At 47.2% G+C, this 23,892-nt stretch overlaps 1 protein-coding gene and 1 long non-coding RNA gene across 6 annotated transcripts in view; one reads left to right on the forward strand and one right to left on the reverse strand.

Moving 5' to 3' along the window:
• Positions 1–548: 548 nt before the first annotated feature.
• LOC118945786 (uncharacterized) lies at positions 549–5,829 on the reverse strand. The gene is made up of 2 exons (XR_005040892.2): positions 5,735–5,829; positions 549–2,468 (listed from the first exon to the last, which is right to left on the reverse strand). It is a non-coding gene; the product is annotated as an uncharacterized LOC118945786 (long non-coding RNA).
• Positions 5,830–6,860: 1,031 nt separating this feature from the next.
• The window catches only part of ddb2 (damage specific DNA binding protein 2), a 47,157-nt gene continuing 30,125 nt past the window's right edge, over positions 6,861–23,892 (forward strand). For 3 of the 5 annotated variants that reach the window (XM_090230839.1, XM_090230837.1, XM_090230840.1), the window contains exons 1-3: positions 6,865–7,005; positions 11,411–11,560; positions 11,715–11,836. In XM_090230839.1, the coding sequence (XP_090086965.1) occupies positions 11,413–11,560; positions 11,715–11,836 (270 nt within the window). In that variant the 5' untranslated portion in view covers positions 6,865–7,005; positions 11,411–11,412. Of the gene's footprint in view, positions 7,006–11,410; positions 11,561–11,714; positions 11,837–23,892 lie in introns of all 5 variants that reach the window. The other 2 variants (XM_090230838.1, XM_090230841.1) reach the window with 2 other exon arrangements.

Raw genomic sequence — 23,892 nt, forward strand, 5'->3', positions numbered from 1 at the left:
AGTAGCCAGTAGTACCCGGAGATAACTATACCATACAGTAGCCAGTAGTACCCGGAGATAACTATACCATACAGTAGCCGGTAGTACCCGGAGATAACTATACCATACAGTAGCCAATAGGACCCGGAGATAACTACTACTCTAATAGGAAACTATACCATACAGTAGCCAATAGGACCCGGAGATAACTACCAGGAGATAACTATACCATACAGTAGCCAGTAGGACCAGGAGATAACTATACCATACAGTAGCCGGTAGGACCCGGAGATAACTATACCATACAGTAGCCAGTAGGACCAGGAGATAACTATACCATACAGTAGCCAGTAGTACCCGGAGATAACTATACCATACAGTAGCCGGTAGGACCCGGAGATAACTATACCATACAGTAGCCAGTAGTACCCGGAGATAACTATACCATACAGTAGCCAGTAGGACCCGGAGATAACTATACCATACAGTAGCCAGTAGTACCCGGAGATAACTATACCATACAGTAGCCGGTAGGACCCGGAGATAACTATACCATACAGTAGCCAGTAGGACCCGGAGATAACTATACCATACAGTAGCCAGTAGGAACCGGAGATAACTATACCATACAGTAGCCAGTAGGACCAGGAGATAACTATACCATACAGTAGCCGGTAGGACCCGGAGATAACTATACCATACAGTAGCCAGTAGGACCCGGAGATAACTATACCATACGGTAGCCGGTAGGACCCGGAGATAACTATACCATACAGTAGCCAGTAGGACCAGGAGATAACTACCAGGAGATAACTATACCATACAGTAGCCAATAGGACCCGGAGATAACTACCAGGAGATAACTATACCATACAGTAGCCGGTAGGACCCGGAGATAACTATACCATACAGTAGCCAGTAGTACCCGGAGATAACTATACCATACAGTAGCCAGTAGGACCCGGAGATAACTATACCATACAGTAGCCAGTAGTACCCGGAGATAACTATACCATACAGTAGCCGGTAGGACCCGGAGATAACTATACCATACAGTAGCCAGTAGGACCCGGAGATAACTATACCATACAGTAGCCAGTAGGACCCGGAGATAACTATACCATACAGTAGCCAGTAGGACCAGGAGATAACTATACCATACAGTAGCCGGTAGGACCCGGAGATAACTATACCATACAGTAGCCAGTAGGACCCGGAGATAACTATACCATACAGTAGCCAGTAGGACCCGGAGATAACTATACCATACAGTAGCCAGTAGGACCAGGAGATAACTAACTATACCATACAGTAGCCAGTAGGACCCGGAGATAACTATACCATACAGTAGCCAGTAGTACCCGGAGATAACTACTACTCTAATAGGAAACTATACCATACAGTAGCCAATAGGACCAGGAGATAACTACCAGGAGATAACTATACCATACAGTAGCCAATAGGACCAGGAGATAACTACCAGGAGATAACTATACCATACAGTAGCCAATAGGACCCGGAGATAACTACCAGGAGATAACTATACCATACAGTAGCCAATAGGACCCGGAGATAACTACCAGGAGATAACTATACCATACAGTAGCCAATAGGACCCGGAGATAACTACCCGGAGATAACTATACCATACAGTAGCCAGTAGGACCAGGAGATAACTATACCATACAGTAGCCAATAGGACCCGGAGATAACTACCAGGAGATAACTATACCATACAGTAGCCAGTAGGACCAGGAGATAACTACCAGGAGATAACTATACCATACAGTAGCCAATAGGACCCGGAGATAACTACCAGGAGATAACTATACCATACATTAGCCAATAGGACCAGGAGATAACTACCAGGAGATAACTATACCATACAGTAGCCAGTAGGACCAGGAGATAACTACCAGGAGATAACTATACCATACAGTAGCCAATAGGACCCGGAGATAACTACCAGGAGATAACTATACCATACAGTAGCCAATAGGACCCGGAGATAACTACCAGGAGATAACTATACCATACAGTAGCCAATAGGACCCGGAGATAACTACCAGGAGATAACTATACCATACAGTAGCCAATAGGACCCGGAGATAACTACCAGGAGATAACTATACCATACAGTAGCCAATAGGACCCGGAGATAACTACCAGGAGATAACTACTACTCTAATAGGAAACTATACAGACATTTGATGTCTGCGGTTGTCAGTTAGGATGATAAATCACATCGGAAAACAGAAACGAGTTGCAGCTCAGACGTTGGCTGGTACTTCCTGTTCTGACACTCCCGTTGGCTGGTACTTCCTGTTCTGACACTCCCGTTGGCTGGTACTTCCTGTTCTGACACTCCCGTTGGCTGGTACTTCCTGTTCTGACACTCCCGTTGGCTGGTACTTCCTGTTCTGACGCTCCGACAGAGCATCTAAGCGATTGTGGACCTCCATACCATTCTTCTCGTCCGCCGTGAACACCTGGAAGTAGATAAATAGTGACAGTGTGTCTCATGGAACGAGGACGGGCAGAATTCACAGACGTCTCAAACGGAATAGAAATAACGGACGCAGCTCGACTCAGGAACTAGTTTATGAAGAACGAAAGTATAGATCTTCAGAGAGCGATTAACAACACGATCACGGGCGAGATGAATGACAAACAAAATGTTGTTTATTTCTCTAATCGAATCGTTTGGCCTAGTAAGAGGAGGGGGGGATGCTGTTGAAGATCGTGTCTAAGGAACCCCCCTGTCCTGGAGATCCAGTCATAGTGAAGGTCTTCCCACTGACCGTTGCCCCATAGGGTTAAAAAATATATATATTTCAAATTGTACCTTTATTTAACAAATTCTTATTTTCAATGACGGCCTAGGAACAGTGGGTTAACTGCCTGTTCAGGGGCAGAACGACAGATTTGTACCTTGTCAGCTCGGGGGTTTAAACTTGCAACCTTCACTCTAACCACTAGGCTACCTGCCTCCTCTACACTCTAACCACTAGGCTACCTGCCACCTCTACACTCTAACCACTAGGCTACCTGCCTACTCTACACTCTAACCACTAGACTACCTGCCTCCTCTACACTCTAACCACTAGGCTACCTGCCACCTCTACACTCTAACCACTAGGCTACCTGCCACCTCTACACTCTAACCACTAGACTACCTGCCTCCTCTACACTCTAACCACTAGACTACCTGCCACCTCTACACTCTAACCACTAGGCTACCTGCCACCTCTACACTCTAACCACTAGGCTACCTGCCACCTCTACACTCTAACCACTAGGCTACCTGCCTCCTCTACACTCTAACCACTAGGCTACCTGCCACCTCTACACTCTAACCACTAGGCTACCTGCCACCTCTACACTCTAACCACTAGGCTACCTGCCTCCTCTACACTCTAACCACTAGACTACCTGCCACCTCTACACTCTAACCACTAGACTACCTGCCACCTCTACACTCTAACCACTAGGCTACCTGCCACCTCTACACTCTAACCACTAGGCTACCTGCCTCCTCTACACTCTAACCACTAGACTACCTGCCACCTCTACACTCTAACCACTAGACTACCTGCCACCTCTACACTCTAACCACTAGACTACCTGCCACCTCTACACTCTAACCACTAGGCTACCTGCCACCTCTACACTCTAACCACTAGGCTACCTGCCACCTCTACACTCTAACCACTAGACTACCTGCCACCTCTACACTCTAACCACTAGACTACCTGCCACCTCTACACTCTAACCACTAGGCTACCTGCCACCTCTACACTCTAACCACTAGACTACCTGCCACCTCTACACTCTAACCACTAGACTACCTGCCTCCTCTACACTCTAACCACTAGACTACCTGCCACCTCTACACTCTAACCACTAGGCTACCTACCACCTCTACACTCTAACCACTAGACTACCTGTCACCTCTACACTCTAACCACTAGACTACCTGCCACCTCTACACTCTAACCACTAGGCTACCTGCCACCTCTACACTCTAACCACTAGACTACCTGCCACCTCTACACTCTAACCACTAGGCTACCTGCCTCCTCTACACTCTAACCACTAGACTACCTGCCTCCTCTACACTCTAACCACTAGACTACCTGCCACCTCTACACTCTAACCACTAGACTACCTGCCACCTCTACACTCTAACCACTAGACTACCTGCCTCCTCTACACTCTAACCACTAGACTACCTGCCACCTCTACACTCTAAACACTAGGCTACCTACCACCTCTACACTCTAACCACTAGACTACCTGTCACCTCTACACTCTAACCACTAGACTACCTGCCACCTCTACACTCTAACCACTAGGCTACCTGCCACCTCTACACTCTAACCACTAGACTACCTGCCACCTCTACACTCTAACCACTAGGCTACCTGCCGTCTGCAGAAGAGAGAAAAGAAGACAATCTATTATTTAGTGTGTAACACCACAAAACGTTTTGCAACAACAAAAAAAAACCAAAAAAAATGAAATAATATTTTCTTATTGGACAAATTCAGGTTAGTCCCTCCTCCATGTTGGCCCACTTGATTTCTAATGAATACGACCCAGTTTAGAAGTAATGCAGGCAGTGATGTTCGGTAACACACTAGATGCAGTGTACAACAGGTCAAGTTACGGCATATTTGTATTTATTATGGATCCCATTACTACTCGTGGTCGGCTATTTGAGCCAGTAAAGAGGGCTTTACTATTCTTAGGTAGCGGAATGACTTTAACTTCCCTCCAGGCCTGACTAAGGGAACACACTCTCTAGTAGGATGAAACTGAAGATATGACAAATAGGACTGGCAATATCGTCCACTATTATCCTCAGTAATTCTCCATCCCAGTTGTCAGACCCTGGCGGCTTGACAGACGACAATAATTATCTCACCTCTTCCACACTCACTTTAACGGAATTCAAAATGACAATCCTTGCCTTTTTCATAATTTGATAATACTTGATAATAGAATAGTATCTGGCCTCTGATCACAGATTACCAGTCGTTGTTATACTTGGCAATAGAATAGTATCTGGCCTCTGATCACAGATTACCAGTCGTTGTTATACTTGGCAATAGAATAGTATCTGGCCTCTGATCACAGATTACCGGTCGTTGTTATACTTGATAATAGAATAGTATCTAGCCTCTGATCACAGATTACCAGTCGTTGTTATACTTGACAATAGAATAGTATCTGGCCTCTGATCACAGATTACCAGTCGTTGTTATACTTGACAATAGAATAGTATCTGGCCTCTGATCACAGATTACCAGTCGTTGTTATACTTGACAATAGAATAATATCTGGCCTCTGATCACAGATTACCAGTCGTTGTTATACTTGATAATAGAATAGTATCTAGCCTCTGATCACAGATTACCAGTCGTTGTTATACTTGATAATAGAATAGTATCTAGCCTCTGATCACAGATTACCAGTCGGTCGAAATACTTGGCAATAGAATAATATCTAGCCTCCGATCACAGATTACCAGTCGTTGTTATACTTGGCAATAGAATAGTATCTAGCCTCTAATCACAGATTACCAGTCGTTGTTATACTTGATAATAGAATAGTATCTAGCCTCCGATCACAGATTACCAGTCGTTGTTATACTTGATAATAGAATAGTATCTGGCCTCTAATCACAGATTACCAGTCGGTCGAAATACTTGGCAATAGAATATAAAAACAAATGTTCCCTGTTTCTTCTTACCGTTCTTGTTGTGAATGAGGTCATCAACGAGGGACGTGGCAACATCCTGGAACAATTCCATCTGTGACGTCTTGATGCCGAACACCTTCTCGGAGGAGTCTGTCAAAAGCAAAGGGCTTGTTAGAGATTTGTTTATTTATTATTCCGTTTGATCCAGCAACTTGTTTAGCTTCATTGACAAACGTGGAAGAAAAAAAAAAAAAATGTTTTCTCACATTCACACGTAAAGCAGTTACACCAATATCTTCCTTTTGTGATGTCAAATATTTTATCTCTCGCAGGAGCAAAGAGAGGGCTTTCACACATACATGTCACACCGAGGTTTCACAGACACATACCTCATTAAATCAAATCAAATTTTTATTGGTCACATACACATGGTTAGCAGATGTTAATGCGAGTGTAGCTAAATGCCTCATTCCTGTTGGCTTTGAGTCCGTCCGGAGCGTGTAGCTGATCACCGTAATACCTCATCCTCCGCTCCCAGGGGGCTTCACACGGCACTACACCTGGACAATATAGTTCCAATGTGATGAGCCGCGGTCAGTCAGGTGTCCTACAGGAGAGGCCTGCCAGGTCTCCAACCCCTCCGTCACCAGAAATACAATACAGCAAATCGAATTGGATTGGTTGCGAGTATGTAAACATTGGAGGCGGCAGGTGGCCTAGTGGTTCGAGCGTTGGACTAATAACTCGAAAGGTTGCTGGATCAAATCCCAGAGCTGACAAGGTCAAAATATGTCGTTCTGCCCCTGAACGGTAGGCCGTCATTGTAAATAAGAATGTGTTATTTTATTTAACTTGCCTAGTGAAATAAAAGTGACCCGTGTTGAATGACTATGTACATAGGGCAGTCTCTAATGTACAGGGTGGTAGTAGCAGAAACTAAGGATTTACCTTTGCGATATTAGCTAAATAAATCGGTTACTAGTATTTGCAAATACTCACGTAAATTGTCATCGTTTGATATTCTCAACTCAGTCTCCTTGTTAACTTCTCCACTAGTTTCAAACTCGCCCCGCTCAGCCGCCTCGCGGACAAACTCAACCAATCATCGTAGACTGAACCACCGGAAGTTCCACCCTACTATTTCCGGTGTGCAAAACTTCCGGAATCTATTTCCAACATGCCACCTGCTGGCAAGAAGATGTAACACAGAGACGTTACAAAACACTGGACTTTCACTTACATAAAGCGCTTCTCACGTGTAGTGTGTGGGCATGAAAAATAACAATTCAAGGAGGAAAAAGCAGCGCTACCGTATTACACTGGTAATGTATTTTCATGCCATTTGAAGAACATGCATTATTACACAGCCAGGCTGGGTGTCCGGCCGTAGCGTTAGTCGTTTGTTGTTGTTCAACCATTAAATCAAATAAAAAGTTTATCGGTCGTGTTACGTGTACACAGTTTGGCAGATGGTAAACCCGGTGCAGCGACATTCTTACGTTACTAGCTCCTAACAATGCAGTACAATGTCAATTAGGTACACGGATAACCAATAAAAACAACTAATAATGATGCATTTACACGAGATATACTAGGATGTTTTTTTTTTTTTTTTAAAACCTTTATTTATCTAGGCTTGTCAGTTAATAAGAACAAATTCTTATTTTCAATGACGGCCTAGGAACAGTGGGTTAAACTGCCTGTTCAGGGGCAGAACGACAGATTTGTACCTTGTCAGCTCGGGGGTTTGAACTTGCAACCTTCACTCTAACCACTAGGCTACCCTGCCGCTCCAAGAATAATATGTACAGTAGTAGATACATTAGAGTGAGCTAAGAATCCAGTATATAAATACACAGTACAACACCCCGTAGCAAAATTGATAGAATTGCAGGAAATTAGGGACAGATCGAAATTTACCAGGGGGTTAGGGTTAGGGAGTGTTTTTTTTAGGGGGCAGGTAGTGAGGTCTCCCCAATGGCTTGACTTATTTTTGATATGACCCTAATAAAGTTTAGAAACGTTTTTGAAGGTTTGGTATGGTGCGGCTATTTATTAAGCTTTAGCTACTGCAGACCTGTCATAGGAAGGCAGTGGCCCGGGTATGGGCGGAGGGGACGGTCTAAAAGTTATACTGTTACACAAGGAATAGTGTTTTTTGTAAATTTGTTATAGGCCGTTTTTAAGGACATGTCATGTAAACGTGTCTCGTTTGGCCAACATCCCTGGTTTATTGAAGGTGTTGGATCGAGATGGCGTCCATTCCATTTCTCCAATGTCCAGTAAATTAAAACCTTCCCTGTCATGTTGTCCGGCGCCAAATTCTCCTAAAGGAAACTCTGAAATGGCATATTGTTTTTTTTTTATTTTTTATAAAGATTTTATAATATTCACATGAAAATCTGTCGCAAATTGAATGGAAACCTAACTATCGACTCCCGAAAGCAAAGTCTCATCAGGGTTCACCAGCAGCCCCAAACATCTAGTCTAGTGTCTGATTGTGCTGCACATCAGGGTTCACCAGCAGCCCCAAACATCTAGTCTAGTGTCTGATTGTGCTGCACATCAGGGTTCACCAGCAGCCCCAAACATCTAGTCTAGTGTCTGATTGTGCTGCACATCAGGGTTCACCAGCAGCCCCAAACATCTAGTCTAGTGTTTGATTGTGCTGCACATCAGGGTTCACCAGCAGCCCCAAACATCTAGTCTAGTGTCTGATTGTGCTGCACATCATGGTTCACCAGCAGCCCCAAACATCTAGTCTAGTGTCTGATTGTGCTGCACATCATGGTTCACCAGCAGCCCCAAACATCTAGTCTAGTGTCTGATTGTGCTGCACATCAGGGTTCACCAGCAGCCCCAAACATCTAGTCTAGTGTCTGATTGTGCTGCACATCAGGGTTCACCAGCAGCCCCAAACATCTAGTCTAGTGTCTGATTGTGCTGCACATCATGGTTCACCAGCAGCCCCAAACATCTAGTCTAGTGTCTGATTGTGCTGCACATCAGGGTTCACCAGCAGCCCCAAACATCTAGTCTAGTGTCTGATTGTGCTGCACATCAGGGTTCACCAGCAGCCCCAAACATCTAGTCTAGTGTCTGATTGTGCTGCACATCATGGTTCACCAGCAGCCCCAAACATCTAGTCTAGTGTCTGATTGTGCTGCACATCAGGGTTCACCAGCAGCCCCAAACATCTAGTCTAGTGTCTGATTGTGCTGCACATCATGGTTCACCAGCAGCCCCAAACATCTAGTCTAGTGTCTGATTGTGCTGCACATCAGGGTTCACCAGCAGCCCCAAACATCTAGTCTAGTGTCTGATTGTGCTGCACATCAGGGTTCACCAGCAGCCCCAAACATCTAGTCTAGTGTCTGATTGTGCTGCACATCAGGGTTCACCAGCAGCCCCAAACATCTAGTCTAGTGTCTGATTGTGCTGCACATCATGGTTCACCAGCAGCCCCAAACATCTAGTCTAGTGTCTGATTGTGCTGCACATCAGGGTTCACCAGCAGCCCCAAACATCTAAAGAATAAGCTACCAGCCAGCAGTCTAAGCCACTGCATCTCAGTGCTAGAGGCGTCATTACAGACACCATGGTTCGAATCCAGGCTGTATCACAACCGGCCATGAGTCCCATAGGGCGGCGCACAATTGGCCCAGCATCATCCGGGTTTGGCCGGTGTAGGCCGTCATTGTAAATAAGAACTTGTTCTTAACTGACTTGCCTAGTTAAATAAATATAGAGAAGCTGTACAGCAGAACCTTGACTAGAATACAGTATATACATATGAAGTGGACAGTAGTAGTTAGATAGGACAGGCCTTGACTAGAATACAGTATATACATATGAAGTGGACAGTAGTAGTTAAATAGGACAGGCCTTGACTAGAATACAGTATATACATATGAAGTGGACAGTAGTAGTTAAATAGGACAGGCCTTGACTAGAATACAGTATATACATATGAAGTGGACAGTAGTAGTTAAATAGGACAGGCCTTGACTAGAATACAGTATATACATATGAAGTGGACAGTAGTAGTTAAATAGGACAGGCCTTGACTAGAATACAGTATATACATATGAAGTGGACAGTAGTAGTTAAATAGGACAGGCCTTGACTAGAATACAGTATATACATATGAAGTGGACAGTAGTAGTTAAATAGGACAGGCCTTGACTAGAATACAGTATATACATATGAAGTGGACAGTAGTAGTTAAATAGGACAGGCCTTGACTAGAATACAGTATATACATATGAAGTGGACAGTAGTAGTTATATAGGACAGGCCTTGACTAGAATACAGTATATACATATGAAGTGGACAGTAGTAGTTAAATAGGACAGGCCTTGACTAGAATACAGTATATACATATGAAGTGGACAGTAGTAGTTAAATAGGACAGGCCTTGACTAGAATACAGTATATACATATGAAGTGGACAGTAGTAGTTAAATAGGACAGGCCTTGACTAGAATACAGTATATACATATGAAGTGGACAGTAGTAGTTATATAGGACAGGCCTTGACTAGAATACAGTATATACATATGAAGTGGACAGTAGTAGTTATATAGGACAGGCCTTGACTAGAAGACAGTATATACATATGAAGTGGACAGTAGTAGTTAAATAGGACAGGCCTTGACTAGAATACAGTATATACATATGAAGTGGGTGAAACAGTAAACATTATTAAAGTGACCAGTGTTCAATGACCCTGTAGAAAGGGCAGTGGTCTCTAAGGTGCAGGGTTGAGTACCAGGTGAAGGTCAGTACCGGGTGGTCAGTACTGGGTGAAGGTCGGTACCAGGCGAAGGTCGGTACCAGGCGAAGGTCAGTACAGGGTGAAGGTCGGTACCGGGTGAAGGTCGGTACCGGGTGAAGGTCAGTACCGGGTGAAGGTCAGTACCGGGTGAAGGCCGGTACCGGGTGAAGGCCAGTACCGGGTGAAGGCCAGTACCGGGTGAAGGCCAGTACCGGGTGAAGGCCAGTACCGGGTGAAGGCCAGTACCGGGTGAAGGCCAGTACCGGGTGAAGGCCAGTACCGGGTGAAGGTCAGTACCGGGTGAAGGCCAGTACCGGGTGAAGGCCAGTACCGGGTGAAGGTCAGTACCAGGTGGTCAGTATCGGGTGACGGTATCTATTCTAGCCAGCTAGAATACATACTGTGTATATAGTCACATACTGTGTATATAGTCACATACTGTGTATATAGTCACATACTGTGTATATATAGTCACATACTGTGTATATAGTCACATACTGTGTATATAGTCACATACTGTGTATATAGTCACATACTGTGTATATATAGTCACATACTGTGTATATAGTCACATACTGTGTATATAGTCACAGACTGTGTATATATAGTCACATACTGTGTATATAGTCACATACTGTGCATCTATTTCATGTTTTTGTTTATCTTTGATCCGTGTGGTTGACCCCAATTTGAAAATGCAACTGTTTTTGTTCATGTTGATGCGTTTATTTCATCAATCACCAATGAATTGGAAAGGTGTCACTTCCCCCATTTTATCTTCCATTCATTTCAGGTTGAGGAATAGGAATAATAGTCCGTCCATAGCTGCACTGCACAGGTGTTTTGTTAAAAATACACTTGGTGTTTGAAGAGCCGGTCGAACTTTGATTTAGCCGTGAACACAAGTTATTCGTGTTATTTAAAAAAAAAAATGTTTTACACACACTCAGAAATGGCACGGGCAAAGAAGGGTCCTTCAGAAGCATCTGAATCGAAGCAGAAGTCGAGGAGGCAGAATGGAGAAACGTCTGGGGCTGCAGGACAAACCATCTCCATGAAGCTTCGGCAGAAGATGGACGGGAAGAGCACATTGAAAACAGGTCTGCTAGTAACACCAATGGATCTAATAGAAACGCCAATCTCCGTTATAGAAGCTTTTGATTGGCTGTGCTGTCCTCTATTTAATTTCCCCCACTCCAGAAATGATACTGTATTTATCTTGATGTTATTGACTGTACCGGTCTTGTATTTCAGGGCCTGTTTTCCCAACCGCCATAATCAAATCTTCAGTTGGCAAGAGAAGTGGACCAGGAAGCATCCTGCACTACATTTACCAGAGTACACTGGGGCAGAGCCTTCATTCTCAGATGAGACAGGTACACTACTACAGTCAGACTAGTGTGGTAGGGTGACTAGGGAACAGTAGTGTCTGTAGGGTGACTAGGGAACAGTAGTGTCTGTAGGGTGACTAGGGAACAGTAGTGTCTGTAGGGTGACTAGGGAACAGTAGTGTCTGTAGGGTGACTAGGGAACAGTAGTGTCTGTAGGGTGACTAGGGAACAGTAGTGTCTGTAGGGTGACTAGGGAACAGTAGTGTCTGTAGGGTGACTAGGGAACAGTAGTGTCTGACAGCTAGTAGGGTGACTAGGGAACAGTAGTGTCTGACAGCTAGTAGGGTGACTAGGGAACAGTAGTGTCTGACAGCTAGTAGGGTGACTAGGGAACAGTAGTGTCTGTAGGGTGACTAGGGAACAGTAGTGTCTGTAGGGTGACTAGGGAACAGTAGTGTCTGTAGGGTGACTAGGGAACAGTAGTGTCTGTAGGGTGACTAGGGAACAGTAGTGTCTGTAGGGTGACTAGGGAACAGTAGTGTCTGTAGGGTGACTAGGGAACAGTAGTGTCTGTAGGGTGACTAGGGAACAGTAGTGTCTGTAGGGTGAGTAGGGAACAGTCGTGTCTGTAGGGTGACTAGGGAACAGTAGTGTCTGTAGGGTGACTAGGGAGCAGTAGTGTCTGACAGCTGGTAAGGTGACTAGGGAACAGTAGTGTCTGACAGCTAGTAGGGTGACTAGGGAACAGTAGTGTCTGACAGATAGTAGGGTGACTAGGGAACAGTAGTGTCTGTAGGGTGACTAGGGAACAGTAGTGCCTGTAGGGTGACTAGGGAACAGTAGTGTCTGACAGCTAGTAGGGTGACTAGGGAACAGTAGTGTCTGTAGGGTGACTAGGGAACAGTAATGTCTGTAGGGTGACTAGAGAACAGTAGTGTCTGTAGGGTGACTAGGGAACAGTAGTGTCTGTAGGGTGAGTAGGGAACAGTCGTGTCTGTAGGGTGACTAGGGAACAGTAGTGTCTGTAGGGTGACTAGGGAACAGTAGTGTCTGTAGGGTGACTAGGGAACAGTAGTGTCTGTAGGGTGACTAGGGAACAGTAGTGTCTGACAGCTAGTAGGGTGACTAGGGAACAGTAGTGTCTGTAGGGTGACTAGGGAACAGTAGTGTCTGTAGGGTGACTAGGGAACAGTAGTGTCTGTAGGGTGACTAGGGAACAGTAGTGTCTGTAGGGTGACTAGGGAACAGTAGTGTCTGTAGGGTGACTAGGGAACAGTAGTGTCTGACAGCTAGTAGGGTGACTAGGGAACAGTAGTGTCTGACAGCTAGTAGGGTGACTAGGGAACAGTAGTGTCTGACAGCTAGTAGGGTGACTAGGGAACAGTAGTGTCTGTAGGGTGACTAGGGAACAGTAGTGTCTGTAAGGTGACTAGGGAACAGTAGTGTCTGTAGGGTGACTAGGGAACAGTAGTGTCTGTAGGGTGACTAGGGAACAGTAGTGTCTGTAGGGTGACTAGGGAACAGTAGTGTCTGACAGCTGGTAAGGTGACTAGGGAACAGTAGTGTCTGACAGCTAGTAGGGTGACTAGGGAACAGTAGTGTCTGACAGATAGTAGGGTGACTAGGGAACAGTAGTGTCTGTAGGGTGACTAGGGAACAGTAGTGCCTGTAGGGTGACTAGGGAACAGTAGTGTCTGACAGCTAGTAGGGTGACTAGGGAACAGTAGTGTCTGTAGGGTGACTAGGGAACAGTAATGTCTGTAGGGTGACTAGAGAACAGTAGTGTCTGTAGGGTGACTAGGGAACAGTAGTGTCTGTAGGGTGAGTAGGGAACAGTCGTGTCTGTAGGGTGACTAGGGAACAGTAGTGTCTGTAGGGTGACTATGGAACAGTAGTGTCTGTAGGGTGACTAGGGAACAGTAGTGTCTGTAGGGTGACTAGGGAACAGTAGTGTCTGACAGCTAGTAGGGTGACTAGGGAACAGTAGTGTCTGTAGGGTGACTAGGGAACAGTAGTGTCTGTAGGGTGACTAGGGAACAGTAGTGTCTGTAGGGTGACTAGGGAACAGTAGTGTCTGTAGGGTGACTAGGGAACAGTAGTGTCTGTAGGGTGACTAGGGAACAGTAGTGTCTGTAGGGTGACTAGGGAACAGTAGTGTCTGTAGGGTGACTAGGGAACAGTAGTGTCTGTAGGGTGACTAGGGAACAGTAGTGTCTGACAGCTAGTAGGGTGACTAGGGAACAGTAGTGTCTGACAGCTAGTAGAGTGACTAGGGAACAGTAGTGTCTGACAGCTAGTAGGGTGACTAGGGAACAGTAGTGTCTGTAGGGTGACTAGGGAACAGTAGTGTCTGTAGGGTGACTAGGGAACAGTAGTGTCTGTAGGGTGACTAGGGAACAGTAGTGTCTGTAGGGTGAGTAGGGAACAGTCGTGTCTGTAGGGTGACTAGGGAACAGTAGTGTCTGTAGGGTGACTAGGGAACAGTAGTGTCTGTAGGGTGACTAGGGAACAGTAGTGTCTGTAGGGTGACTAGGGAGCAGTAGTGTCTGTAGGGTGACTAGGGAGCAGTAGTGTCTGACAGCTGGTAAGGTGACTAGGGAACAGTAGTGTCTGTAGGGTGACTAGGGAACAGTAGTGTCTGACAGCTAGTAGGGTGACTAGGGAACAGTAGTGTCTGACAGCTAGTAGGGTGACTAGGGAACAGTAGTGTCTGACAGCTAGTAGGGTGACTAGGGAACAGTAGTGTCTGACAGATAGTAGGGTGACTAGGGAACAGTAGTGTCTGTAGGGTGACTAGGGAACAGTAGTGCCTGTAGGGTGACTAGGGAACAGTAGTGTCTGACAGCTAGTAGGGTGACTAGGGAACAGTAGTGTCTGTAGGGTGACTAGGGAACAGTAGTGTCTGTAGGGTGACTAGAGAACAGTAGTGTCTGTAGGGTGACTAGGGAACAGTAGTGTCTGTAGGGTGACTAGGGAACAGTAGTGTCTGACAGCTAGTAGGGTGACTAGGGAACAGTAGTGTCTGACAGCTAGTAGGGTGACTAGGGAACAGTAGTGTCTGTAGGGTGACTAGGGAACAGTAGTGTCTGTAGGGTGACTAGGGAACAGTAGTGTCTGTAGGGTGACTAGGGAACAGTAGTGTCTGTAGGGTGACTAGGGAACAGTAGTGTCTGTAGGGTGACTAGGGAACAGTAGTGTCTGTAGGGTGACTAGGGAACAGTAGTGTCTGTAGGGTGACTAGGGAACAGTAGTGTCTGTAGGGTGACTAGGGAACAGTAGTGTCTGTAGGGTGACTAGGGAACAGTAGTGTCTGTAGGGTGACTAGGGAACAGTAGTGTCTGACAGCTAGTAGGGTGACTAGGGAACAGTAGTGTCTGTAGGGTGACTAGGGAACAGTAGTGTCTGTAGGGTGACTAGGGAACAGTAGTGTCTGTAGGGTGACTAGGGAACAGTAGTGTCTGTAGGATGACTAGGGAACAGTAGTGTCTGTAGGGTGACTAGGGAACAGTAGTGTCTGTAGGGTGACTAGGGAGCAGTAGTGTCTGTAGGGTGACTAGGGAACAGTAGTGTCTGTAGGGTGAGTAGGGAACAGTAGTGTCTGTAGGGTGAGTAGGGAACAGTAGTGTCTGTAGGGTGACTAGGGAACAGTAGTGTCTGTAGGGTGACTAGGGAACAGTAGTGTCTGTAGGGTGACTAGGGAACAGTAGTGTCTGTAGGGTGAGTAGGGAACAGTAGTGTCTGTAGGGTGACTAGGGAACAGTAGTGTCTGTAGGGTGACTAGGGAACAGTAGTGTCTGTAGGGTGACTAGGGAACAGTAGTGTCTGTAGGGTGACTAGGGAGCAGTAGTGTCTGTAGGGTGACTAGGGAACAGTAGTGTCTGTAGGGTGACTAGGGAACAGTAGTGTCTGTAGGGTGACTAGGGAACAGTAGTGTCTGTAGGGTGACTAGGGAACAGTAGTGTCTGACAGCTAGTAGGGTGACTAGGGAACAGTAGTGTCTGTAGGGTGACTAGGGAACAGTAGTGTCTGTAGGGTGACTAGGGAACAGTAGTGTCTGTAGGGTGACTAGGGAACAGTAGTGTCTGTAGGGTGACTAGGGAACAGTAGTGTCTGTAGGGTGAGTAGGGAACAGTAGTGTCTGTAGGGTGACTAGGGAACAGTAGTGTCTGTAGGGTGACTAGGGAACAGTAGTGTCTGTAGGGTGACTAGGGAACAGTAGTGTCTGTAGGGTGACTAGGGAACAGTAGTGTCTGTAGGGTGAGTAGGGAACAGTAGTGTCTGTAGGGTGACTAGGGAACAGTAGTGTCTGTAGGGTGACTAGGGAACAGTAGTGTCTGTAGGGTGACTAGGGAACAGTAGTGTCTGTAGGGTGACTAGGGAGCAGTAGTGTCTGTAGGGTGACTAGGGAACAGTAGTGTCTGTAGGGTGAGTAGGGAACAGTAGTGTCTGTAGGGTGAGTAGGGAACAGTAGTGTCTGTAGGGTGACTAGGGAACAGTAGTGTCTGTAGGGTGACTAGGGAACAGTAGTGTCTGTAGGGTGACTAGGGAACAGTAGTGTCTGTAGGGTGAGTAGGGAACAGTAGTGTCTGTAGGGTGACTAGGGAACAGTAGTGTCTGTAGGGTGACTAGGGAACAGTAGTGTCTGTAGGGTGACTAGGGAACAGTAGTGTCTGTAGGGTGACTAGGGAACAGTAGTGTCTGTAGGGTGACTAGGGAGCAGTAGTGTCTGTAGGGTGACTAGGGAACAGTAGTGTCTGTAGGGTGAGTAGGGAACAGTAGTGTCTGTAGGGTGAGTAGGGAACAGTAGTGTCTGTAGGGTGACTAGGGAACAGTAGTGTCTGTAGGGTGACTAGGGAACAGTAGTGTCTGTAGGGTGACTAGGGAACAGTAGTGTCTGTAGGGTGAGTAGGGAACAGTAGTGTCTGTAGGGTGACTAGGGAACAGTAGTGTCTGTAGGGTGACTAGGGAACAGTAGTGTCTGTAGGGTGACTAGGGAACAGTAGTGTCTGTAGGGTGACTTGGGAGCAGTAGTGTCTGTAGGGTGACTAGGGAACAGTAGTGTCTGTAGGGTGACTAGGGAACAGTAGTGTCTGTAGGGTGACTAGGGAACAGTAGTGTCTGTAGGGTGACTAGGGAACAGTAGTGTCTGACAGCTAGTAGGGTGACTAGGGAACAGTAGTGTCTGTAGGGTGACTAGGGAACAGTAGTGTCTGTAGGGTGACTAGGGATCAGTAGTGTCTGTAGGGTGACTAGGGAACAGTAGTGTCTGTAGGGTGACTAGGGAACAGTAGTGTCTGTAGGGTGAGTAGGGAACAGTAGTGTCTGTAGGGTGACTAGGGAACAGTAGTGTCTGTAGGGTGACTAGGGAACAGTAGTGTCTGTAGGGTGACTAGGGAACAGTAGTGTCTGTAGGGTGACTAGGGAACAGTAGTGTCTGTAGGGTGAGTAGGGAACAGTAGTGTCTGTAGGGTGACTAGGGAACAGTAGTGTCTGTAGGGTGACTAGGGAACAGTAGTGTCTGTAGGGTGACTAGGGAACAGTAGTGTCTGTAGGGTGACTAGGGAGCAGTAGTGTCTGTAGGGTGACTAGGGAACAGTAGTGTCTGTAGGGTGAGTAGGGAACAGTAGTGTCTGTAGGGTGAGTAGGGAACAGTAGTGTCTGTAGGGTGACTAGGGAACAGTAGTGTCTGTAGGGTGACTAGGGAACAGTAGTGTCTGTAGGGTGACTAGGGAACAGTAGTGTCTGTAGGGTGAGTAGGGAACAGTAGTGTCTGTAGGGTGACTAGGGAACAGTAGTGTCTGTAGGGTGACTAGGGAACAGTAGTGTCTGTAGGGTGACTAGGGAACAGTAGTGTCTGTAGGGTGACTAGGGAACAGTAGTGTCTGTAGGGTGACTAGGGAGCAGTAGTGTCTGTAGGGTGACTAGGGAACAGTAGTGTCTGTAGGGTGACTAGGGAACAGTAGTGTCTGTAGGGTGACTAGGGAACAGTAGTGTCTGTAGGGTGACTAGGGAACAGTAGTGTCTGTAGGGTGACTAGGGAACAGTAGTGTCTGTAGGGTGACTAGGGAACAGTAGTGTCTGTAGGGTGACTAGGGAACAGTAGTGTCTGTAGGGTGACTAGGGAACAGTAGTGTCTGTAGGGTGACTAGGGAACAGTAGTGTCTGTAGGGTGACTAGGGAACAGTAGTGTCTGTAGGGTGACTAGGGAGCAGTAGTGTCTGTAGGGTGACTAGGGAACAGTAGTGTCTGTAGGGTGACTAGGGAACAGTAGTGTCTGTAGGGTGACTAGGGAACAGTAGTGTCTGTAGGGTGACTAGGGAACAGTAGTGTCTGTAGGGTGACTAGGGAACAGTAGTGTCTGTAGGGTGACTAGGGAACAGTAGTGTCTGTAGGGTGACTAGGGAACAGTAGTGTCTGTAGGGTGAGTAGGGAACAGTAGTGTCTGTAGGGTGACTAGGGAACAGTAGTGTCTGTAGGGTGACTAGGGAACAGTAGTGTCTGTAGGGTGACTAGGGAACAGTAGTGTCTGTAGGGTGACTAGGGAACAGTAGTGTCTGTAGGGTGAGTAGGGAACAGTAGTGTCTGTAGGGTGACTAGGGAACAGTAGTGTCTGTAGGGTGACTAGGGAACAGTAGTGTCTGTAGGGTGACTAGGGAACAGTAGTGTCTGTAGGGTGACTAGGGAGCAGTAGTGTCTGTAGGGTGACTAGGGAACAGTAGTGTCTGTAGGGTGAGTAGGGAACAGTAGTGTCTGTAGGGTGAGTAGGGAACAGTAGTGTCTGTAGGGTGACTAGGGAACAGTAGTGTCTGTAGGGTGACTAGGGAACAGTAGTGTCTGTAGGGTGACTAGGGAACAGTAGTGTCTGTAGGGTGAGTAGGGAACAGTAGTGTCTGTAGGGTGACTAGGGAACAGTAGTGTCTGTAGGGTGACTAGGGAACAGTAGTGTCTGTAGGGTGACTAGGGAACAGTAGTGTCTGTAGGGTGACTAGGGAACAGTAGTGTCTGTAGGGTGACTAGGGAGCAGTAGTGTCTGTAGGGTGACTAGGGAACAGTAGTGTCTGTAGGGTGAGTAGGGAACAGTAGTGTCTGTAGGGTGAGTAGGGAACAGTAGTGTCTGTAGGGTGACTAGGGAACAGTAGTGTCTGTAGGGTGACTAGGGAACAGTAGTGTCTGTAGGGTGACTAGGGAACAGTAGTGTCTGTAGGGTGAGTAGGGAACAGTAGTGTCTGTAGGGTGACTAGGGAACAGTAGTGTCTGTAGGGTGACTAGGGAACAGTAGTGTCTGTAGGGTGAGTAGGGAACAGTAGTGTCTGTAGGGTGACTAGGGAGCAGTAGTGTCTGTAGGGTGACTAGGGAACAGTAGTGTCTGTAGGGTGACTAGGGAACAGTAGTGTCTGTAGGGTGACTAGGGAACAGTAGTGTCTGTAGGGTGACTAGGGAACAGTAGTGTCTGACAGCTAGTAGGGTGACTAGGGAACAGTAGTGTCTGTAGGGTGACTAGGGAACAGTAGTGTCTGTAGGGTGACTAGGGAACAGTAGTGTCTGTAGGGTGACTAGGGAACAGTAGTGTCTGTAGGGTGACTAGGGAACAGTAGTGTCTGTAGGGTGAGTAGGGAACAGTAGTGTCTGTAGGGTGACTAGGGAACAGTAGTGTCTGTAGGGTGACTAGGGAACAGTAGTGTCTGTAGGGTGACTAGGGAACAGTAGTGTCTGTAGGGTGACTAGGGAACAGTAGTGTCTGTAGGGTGAGTAGGGAACAGTAGTGTCTGTAGGGTGACTAGGGAACAGTAGTGTCTGTAGGGTGACTAGGGAACAGTAGTGTCTGTAGGGTGACTAGGGAACAGTAGTGTCTGTAGGGTGACTAGGGAGCAGTAGTGTCTGTAGGGTGACTAGGGAACAGTAGTGTCTGTAGGGTGAGTAGGGAACAGTAGTGTCTGTAGGGTGAGTAGGGAACAGTAGTGTCTGTAGGGTGACTAGGGAACAGTAGTGTCTGTAGGGTGACTAGGGAACAGTAGTGTCTGTAGGGTGACTAGGGAACAGTAGTGTCTGTAGGGTGAGTAGGGAACAGTAGTGTCTGTAGGGTGACTAGGGAACAGTAGTGTCTGTAGGGTGACTAGGGAACAGTAGTGTCTGTAGGGTGACTAGGGAACAGTAGTGTCTGTAGGGTGACTAGGGAACAGTAGTGTCTGTAGGGTGACTAGGGAGCAGTAGTGTCTGTAGGGTGACTAGGGAACAGTAGTGTCTGTAGGGTGACTAGGGAACAGTAGTGTCTGTAGGGTGACTAGGGAACAGTAGTGTCTGTAGGGTGACTAGGGAACAGTAGTGTCTGTAGGGTGACTAGGGAACAGTAGTGTCTGTAGGGTGACTAGGGAACAGTAGTGTCTGTAGGGTGACTAGGGAACAGTAGTGTCTGTAGGGTGACTAGGGAACAGTAGTGTCTGTAGGGTGACTAGGGAACAGTAGTGTCTGTAGGGTGACTAGGGAACAGTAGTGTCTGTAGGGTGACTAGGGAGCAGTAGTGTCTGTAGGGTGACTAGGGAACAGTAGTGTCTGTAGGGTGACTAGGGAACAGTAGTGTCTGTAGGGTGACTAGGGAACAGTAGTGTCTGTAGGGTGACTAGGGAACAGTAGTGTCTGTAGGGTGACTAGGGAACAGTAGTGTCTGTAGGGTGACTAGGGAACAGTAGTGTCTGTAGGGTGACTAGGGAACAGTAGTGTCTGTAGGGTGACTAGGGAACAGTAGTGTCTGTAGGGTGACTAGGGAACAGTAGTGTCTGTAGGGTGAGTAGGGAACAGTAGTGTCTGTAGGGTGAGTAGGGAACAGTAGTGTCTGTAGGGTGAGTAGGGAACAGTAGTGTCTGTAGGGTGACTAGGGAACAGTAGTGTCTGTAGGGTGAGTAGGGAACAGTAGTGTCTGTAGGGTGACTAGGGAACAGTAGTGTCTGTAGGGTGACTAGGGAACAGTAGTGTCTGTAGGGTGACTAGGGAACAGTAGTGTCTGTAGGGTGACTAGGGAGCAGTAGTGTCTGTAGGGTGACTAGGGAACAGTAGTGTCTGTAGGGTGAGTAGGGAACAGTAGTGTCTGTAGGGTGAGTAGGGAACAGTAGTGTCTGTAGGGTGACTAGGGAACAGTAGTGTCTGTAGGGTGACTAGGGAACAGTAGTGTCTGTAGGGTGACTAGGGAACAGTAGTGTCTGTAGGGTGACTAGGGAACAGTAGTGTCTGTAGGGTGAGTAGGGAACAGTAGTGTCTGTAGGGTGACTAGGGAACAGTAGTGTCTGTAGGGTGACTAGGGAACAGTAGTGTCTGTAGGGTGACTAGGGAACAGTAGTGTCTGTAGGGTGACTAGGGAACAGTAGTGTCTGTAGGGTGACTAGGGAGCAGTAGTGTCTGTAGGGTGACTAGGGAACAGTAGTGTCTGTAGGGTGACTAGGGAACAGTAGTGTCTGTAGGGTGACTAGGGAACAGTAGTGTCTGTAGGGTGACTAGGGAACAGTAGTGTCTGTAGGGTGACTAGGGAACAGTAGTGTCTGTAGGGTGACTAGGGAACAGTAGTGTCTGTAGGGTGACTAGGGAACAGTAGTGTCTGTAGGGTGACTAGGGAACAGTAGTGTCTGTAGGGTGACTAGGGAACAGTAGTGTCTGTAGGGTGACTAGGGAACAGTAGTGTCTGTAGGGTGACTAGGGAGCAGTAGTGTCTGTAGGGTGACTAGGGAACAGTAGTGTCTGTAGGGTGACTAGGGAACAGTAGTGTCTGTAGGGTGACTAGGGAACAGTAGTGTCTGTAGGGTGACTAGGGAACAGTAGTGTCTGTAGGGTGACTAGGGAACAGTAGTGTCTGTAGGGTGACTAGGGAACAGTAGTGTCTGTAGGGTGACTAGGGAACAGTAGTGTCTGTAGGGTGACTAGGGAACAGTAGTGTCTGTAGGGTGAGTAGGGAACAGTAGTGTCTGTAGGGTGACTAGGGAACAGTAGTGTCTGTAGGGTGACTAGGGAACAGTAGTGTCTGTAGGGTGACTAGGGAACAGTAGTGTCTGTAGGGTGACTAGGGAACAGTAGTGTCTGTAGGGTGACTAGGGAACAGTAGTGTCTGTAGGGTGACTAGGGAACAGTAGTGTCTGTAGGGTGACTAGGGAACAGTAGTGTCTGTAGGGTGACTAGGGAACAGTAGTGTCTGTAGGGTGACTAGGGAGCAGTAGTGTCTGTAGGGTGACTAGGGAACAGTAGTGTCTGTAGGGTGAGTAGGGAACAGTAGTGTCTGTAGGGTGAGTAGGGAACAGTAGTGTCTGTAGGGTGACTAGGGAACAGTAGTGTCTGTAGGGTGACTAGGGAACAGTAGTGTCTGTAGGGTGACTAGGGAACAGTAGTGTCTGTAGGGTGAGTAGGGAACAGTAGTGTCTGTAGGGTGACTAGGGAACAGTAGTGTCTGTAGGGTGACTAGGGAACAGTAGTGTCTGTAGGGTGACTAGGGAACAGTAGTGTCTGTAGGGTGACTAGGGAACAGTAGTGTCTGTAGGGTGAGTAGGGAACAGTAGTGTCTGTAGGGTGAGTAGGGAACAGTAGTGTCTGTAGGGTGAGTAGGGAACAGTAGTGTCTGTAGGGTGACTAGGGAACAGTAGTGTCTGTAGGGTGACTAGGGAACAGTAGTGTCTGTAGGGTGAGTAGGGAACAGTAGTGTCTGTAGGGTGACTAGGGAACAGTAGTGTCTGTAGGGTGACTAGGGAACAGTAGTGTCTGTAGGGTGACTAGGGAACAGTAGTGTCTGTAGGGTGACTAGGGAGCAGTAGTGTCTGTAGGGTGACTAGGGAACAGTAGTGTCTGTAGGGTGACTAGGGAACAGTAGTGTCTGTAGGGTGACTAGGGAACAGTAGTGTCTTTAGGGTGAGTAGGGAACAGTAGTGTCTGTAGGGTGACTAGGGAACAGTAGTGTCTGTAGGGTGACTAGGGAACAGTAGTGTCTGTAGGGTGACTAGGGAACAGTAGTGTCTGTAGGGTGACTAGGGAACAGTAGTGTCTGTAGGGTGACTAGGGAGCAGTAGTGTCTGTAGGGTGACTAGGGAACAGTAGTGTCTGTAGGGTGACTAGGGAACAGTAGTGTCTGTAGGGTGAGTAGGGAACAGTAGTGTCTGTAGGGTGACTAGGGAACAGTAGTGTCTGTAGGGTGACTAGGGAACAGTAGTGTCTGTAGGGTGACTAGGGAACAGTAGTGTCTGTAGGGTGACTAGGGAACAGTAGTGTCTGTAGGGTGACTAGGGAACAGTAGTGTCTGTAGGGTGAGTAGGGAACAGTAGTGTCTGTAGGGTGACTAGGGAACAGTAGTGTCTGTAGGGTGACTAGGGAACAGTAGTGTCTGTAGGGTGACTAGGGAACAGTAGTGTCTGTAGGGTGACTAGGGAACAGTAGTGTCTGTAGGGTGACTAGGGAACAGTAGTGTCTGTAGGGTGACTAGGGAACAGTAGTGTCTGTAGGGTGAGTAGGGAACAGTAGTGTCTGTAGGGTGACTAGGGAACAGTAGTGTCTGTAGGGTGACTAGGGAACAGTAGTGTCTGTAGGGTGACTAGGGAACAGTAGTGTCTGTAGGGTGACTAGGGAACAGTAGTGTCTGTAGGGTGACTAGGGAACAGTAGTGTCTGTAGGGTGACTAGGGAGCAGTAGTGTCTGTAGGGTGACTAGGGAACAGTAGTGTCTGTAGGGTGACTAGGGAACAGTAGTGTCTGTAGGGTGACTAGGGAACAGTAGTGTCTGTAGGGTGACTAGGGAACAGTAGTGTCTGTAGGGTGACTAGGGAACAGTAGTGTCTGTAGGGTGACTAGGGAACAGTAGTGTCTGTAGGGTGACTAGGGAACAGTAGTGTCTGTAGGGTGAGTAGGGAACAGTAGTGTCTGTAGGGTGACTAGGGAACAGTAGTGTCTGTAGGGTGACTAGGGAACAGTAGTGTCTGTAGGGTGACTAGGGAACAGTAGTGTCTGTAGGGTGACTAGGGAACAGTAGTGTCTGTAGGGTGACTAGGGAACAGTAGTGTCTGTAGGGTGACTAGGGAGCAGTAGTGTCTGTAGGGTGACTAGGGAACAGTAGTGTCTGTAGGGTGACTAGGGAACAGT

The sequence above is a fragment of the Oncorhynchus mykiss genome, chromosome 4, assembly GCF_057628025.1.
Source record: "Oncorhynchus mykiss isolate SJ-2025 chromosome 4, ASM5762802v1, whole genome shotgun sequence".
NCBI classification, from domain to species: domain Eukaryota; kingdom Metazoa; phylum Chordata; class Actinopteri; order Salmoniformes; family Salmonidae; genus Oncorhynchus; species Oncorhynchus mykiss.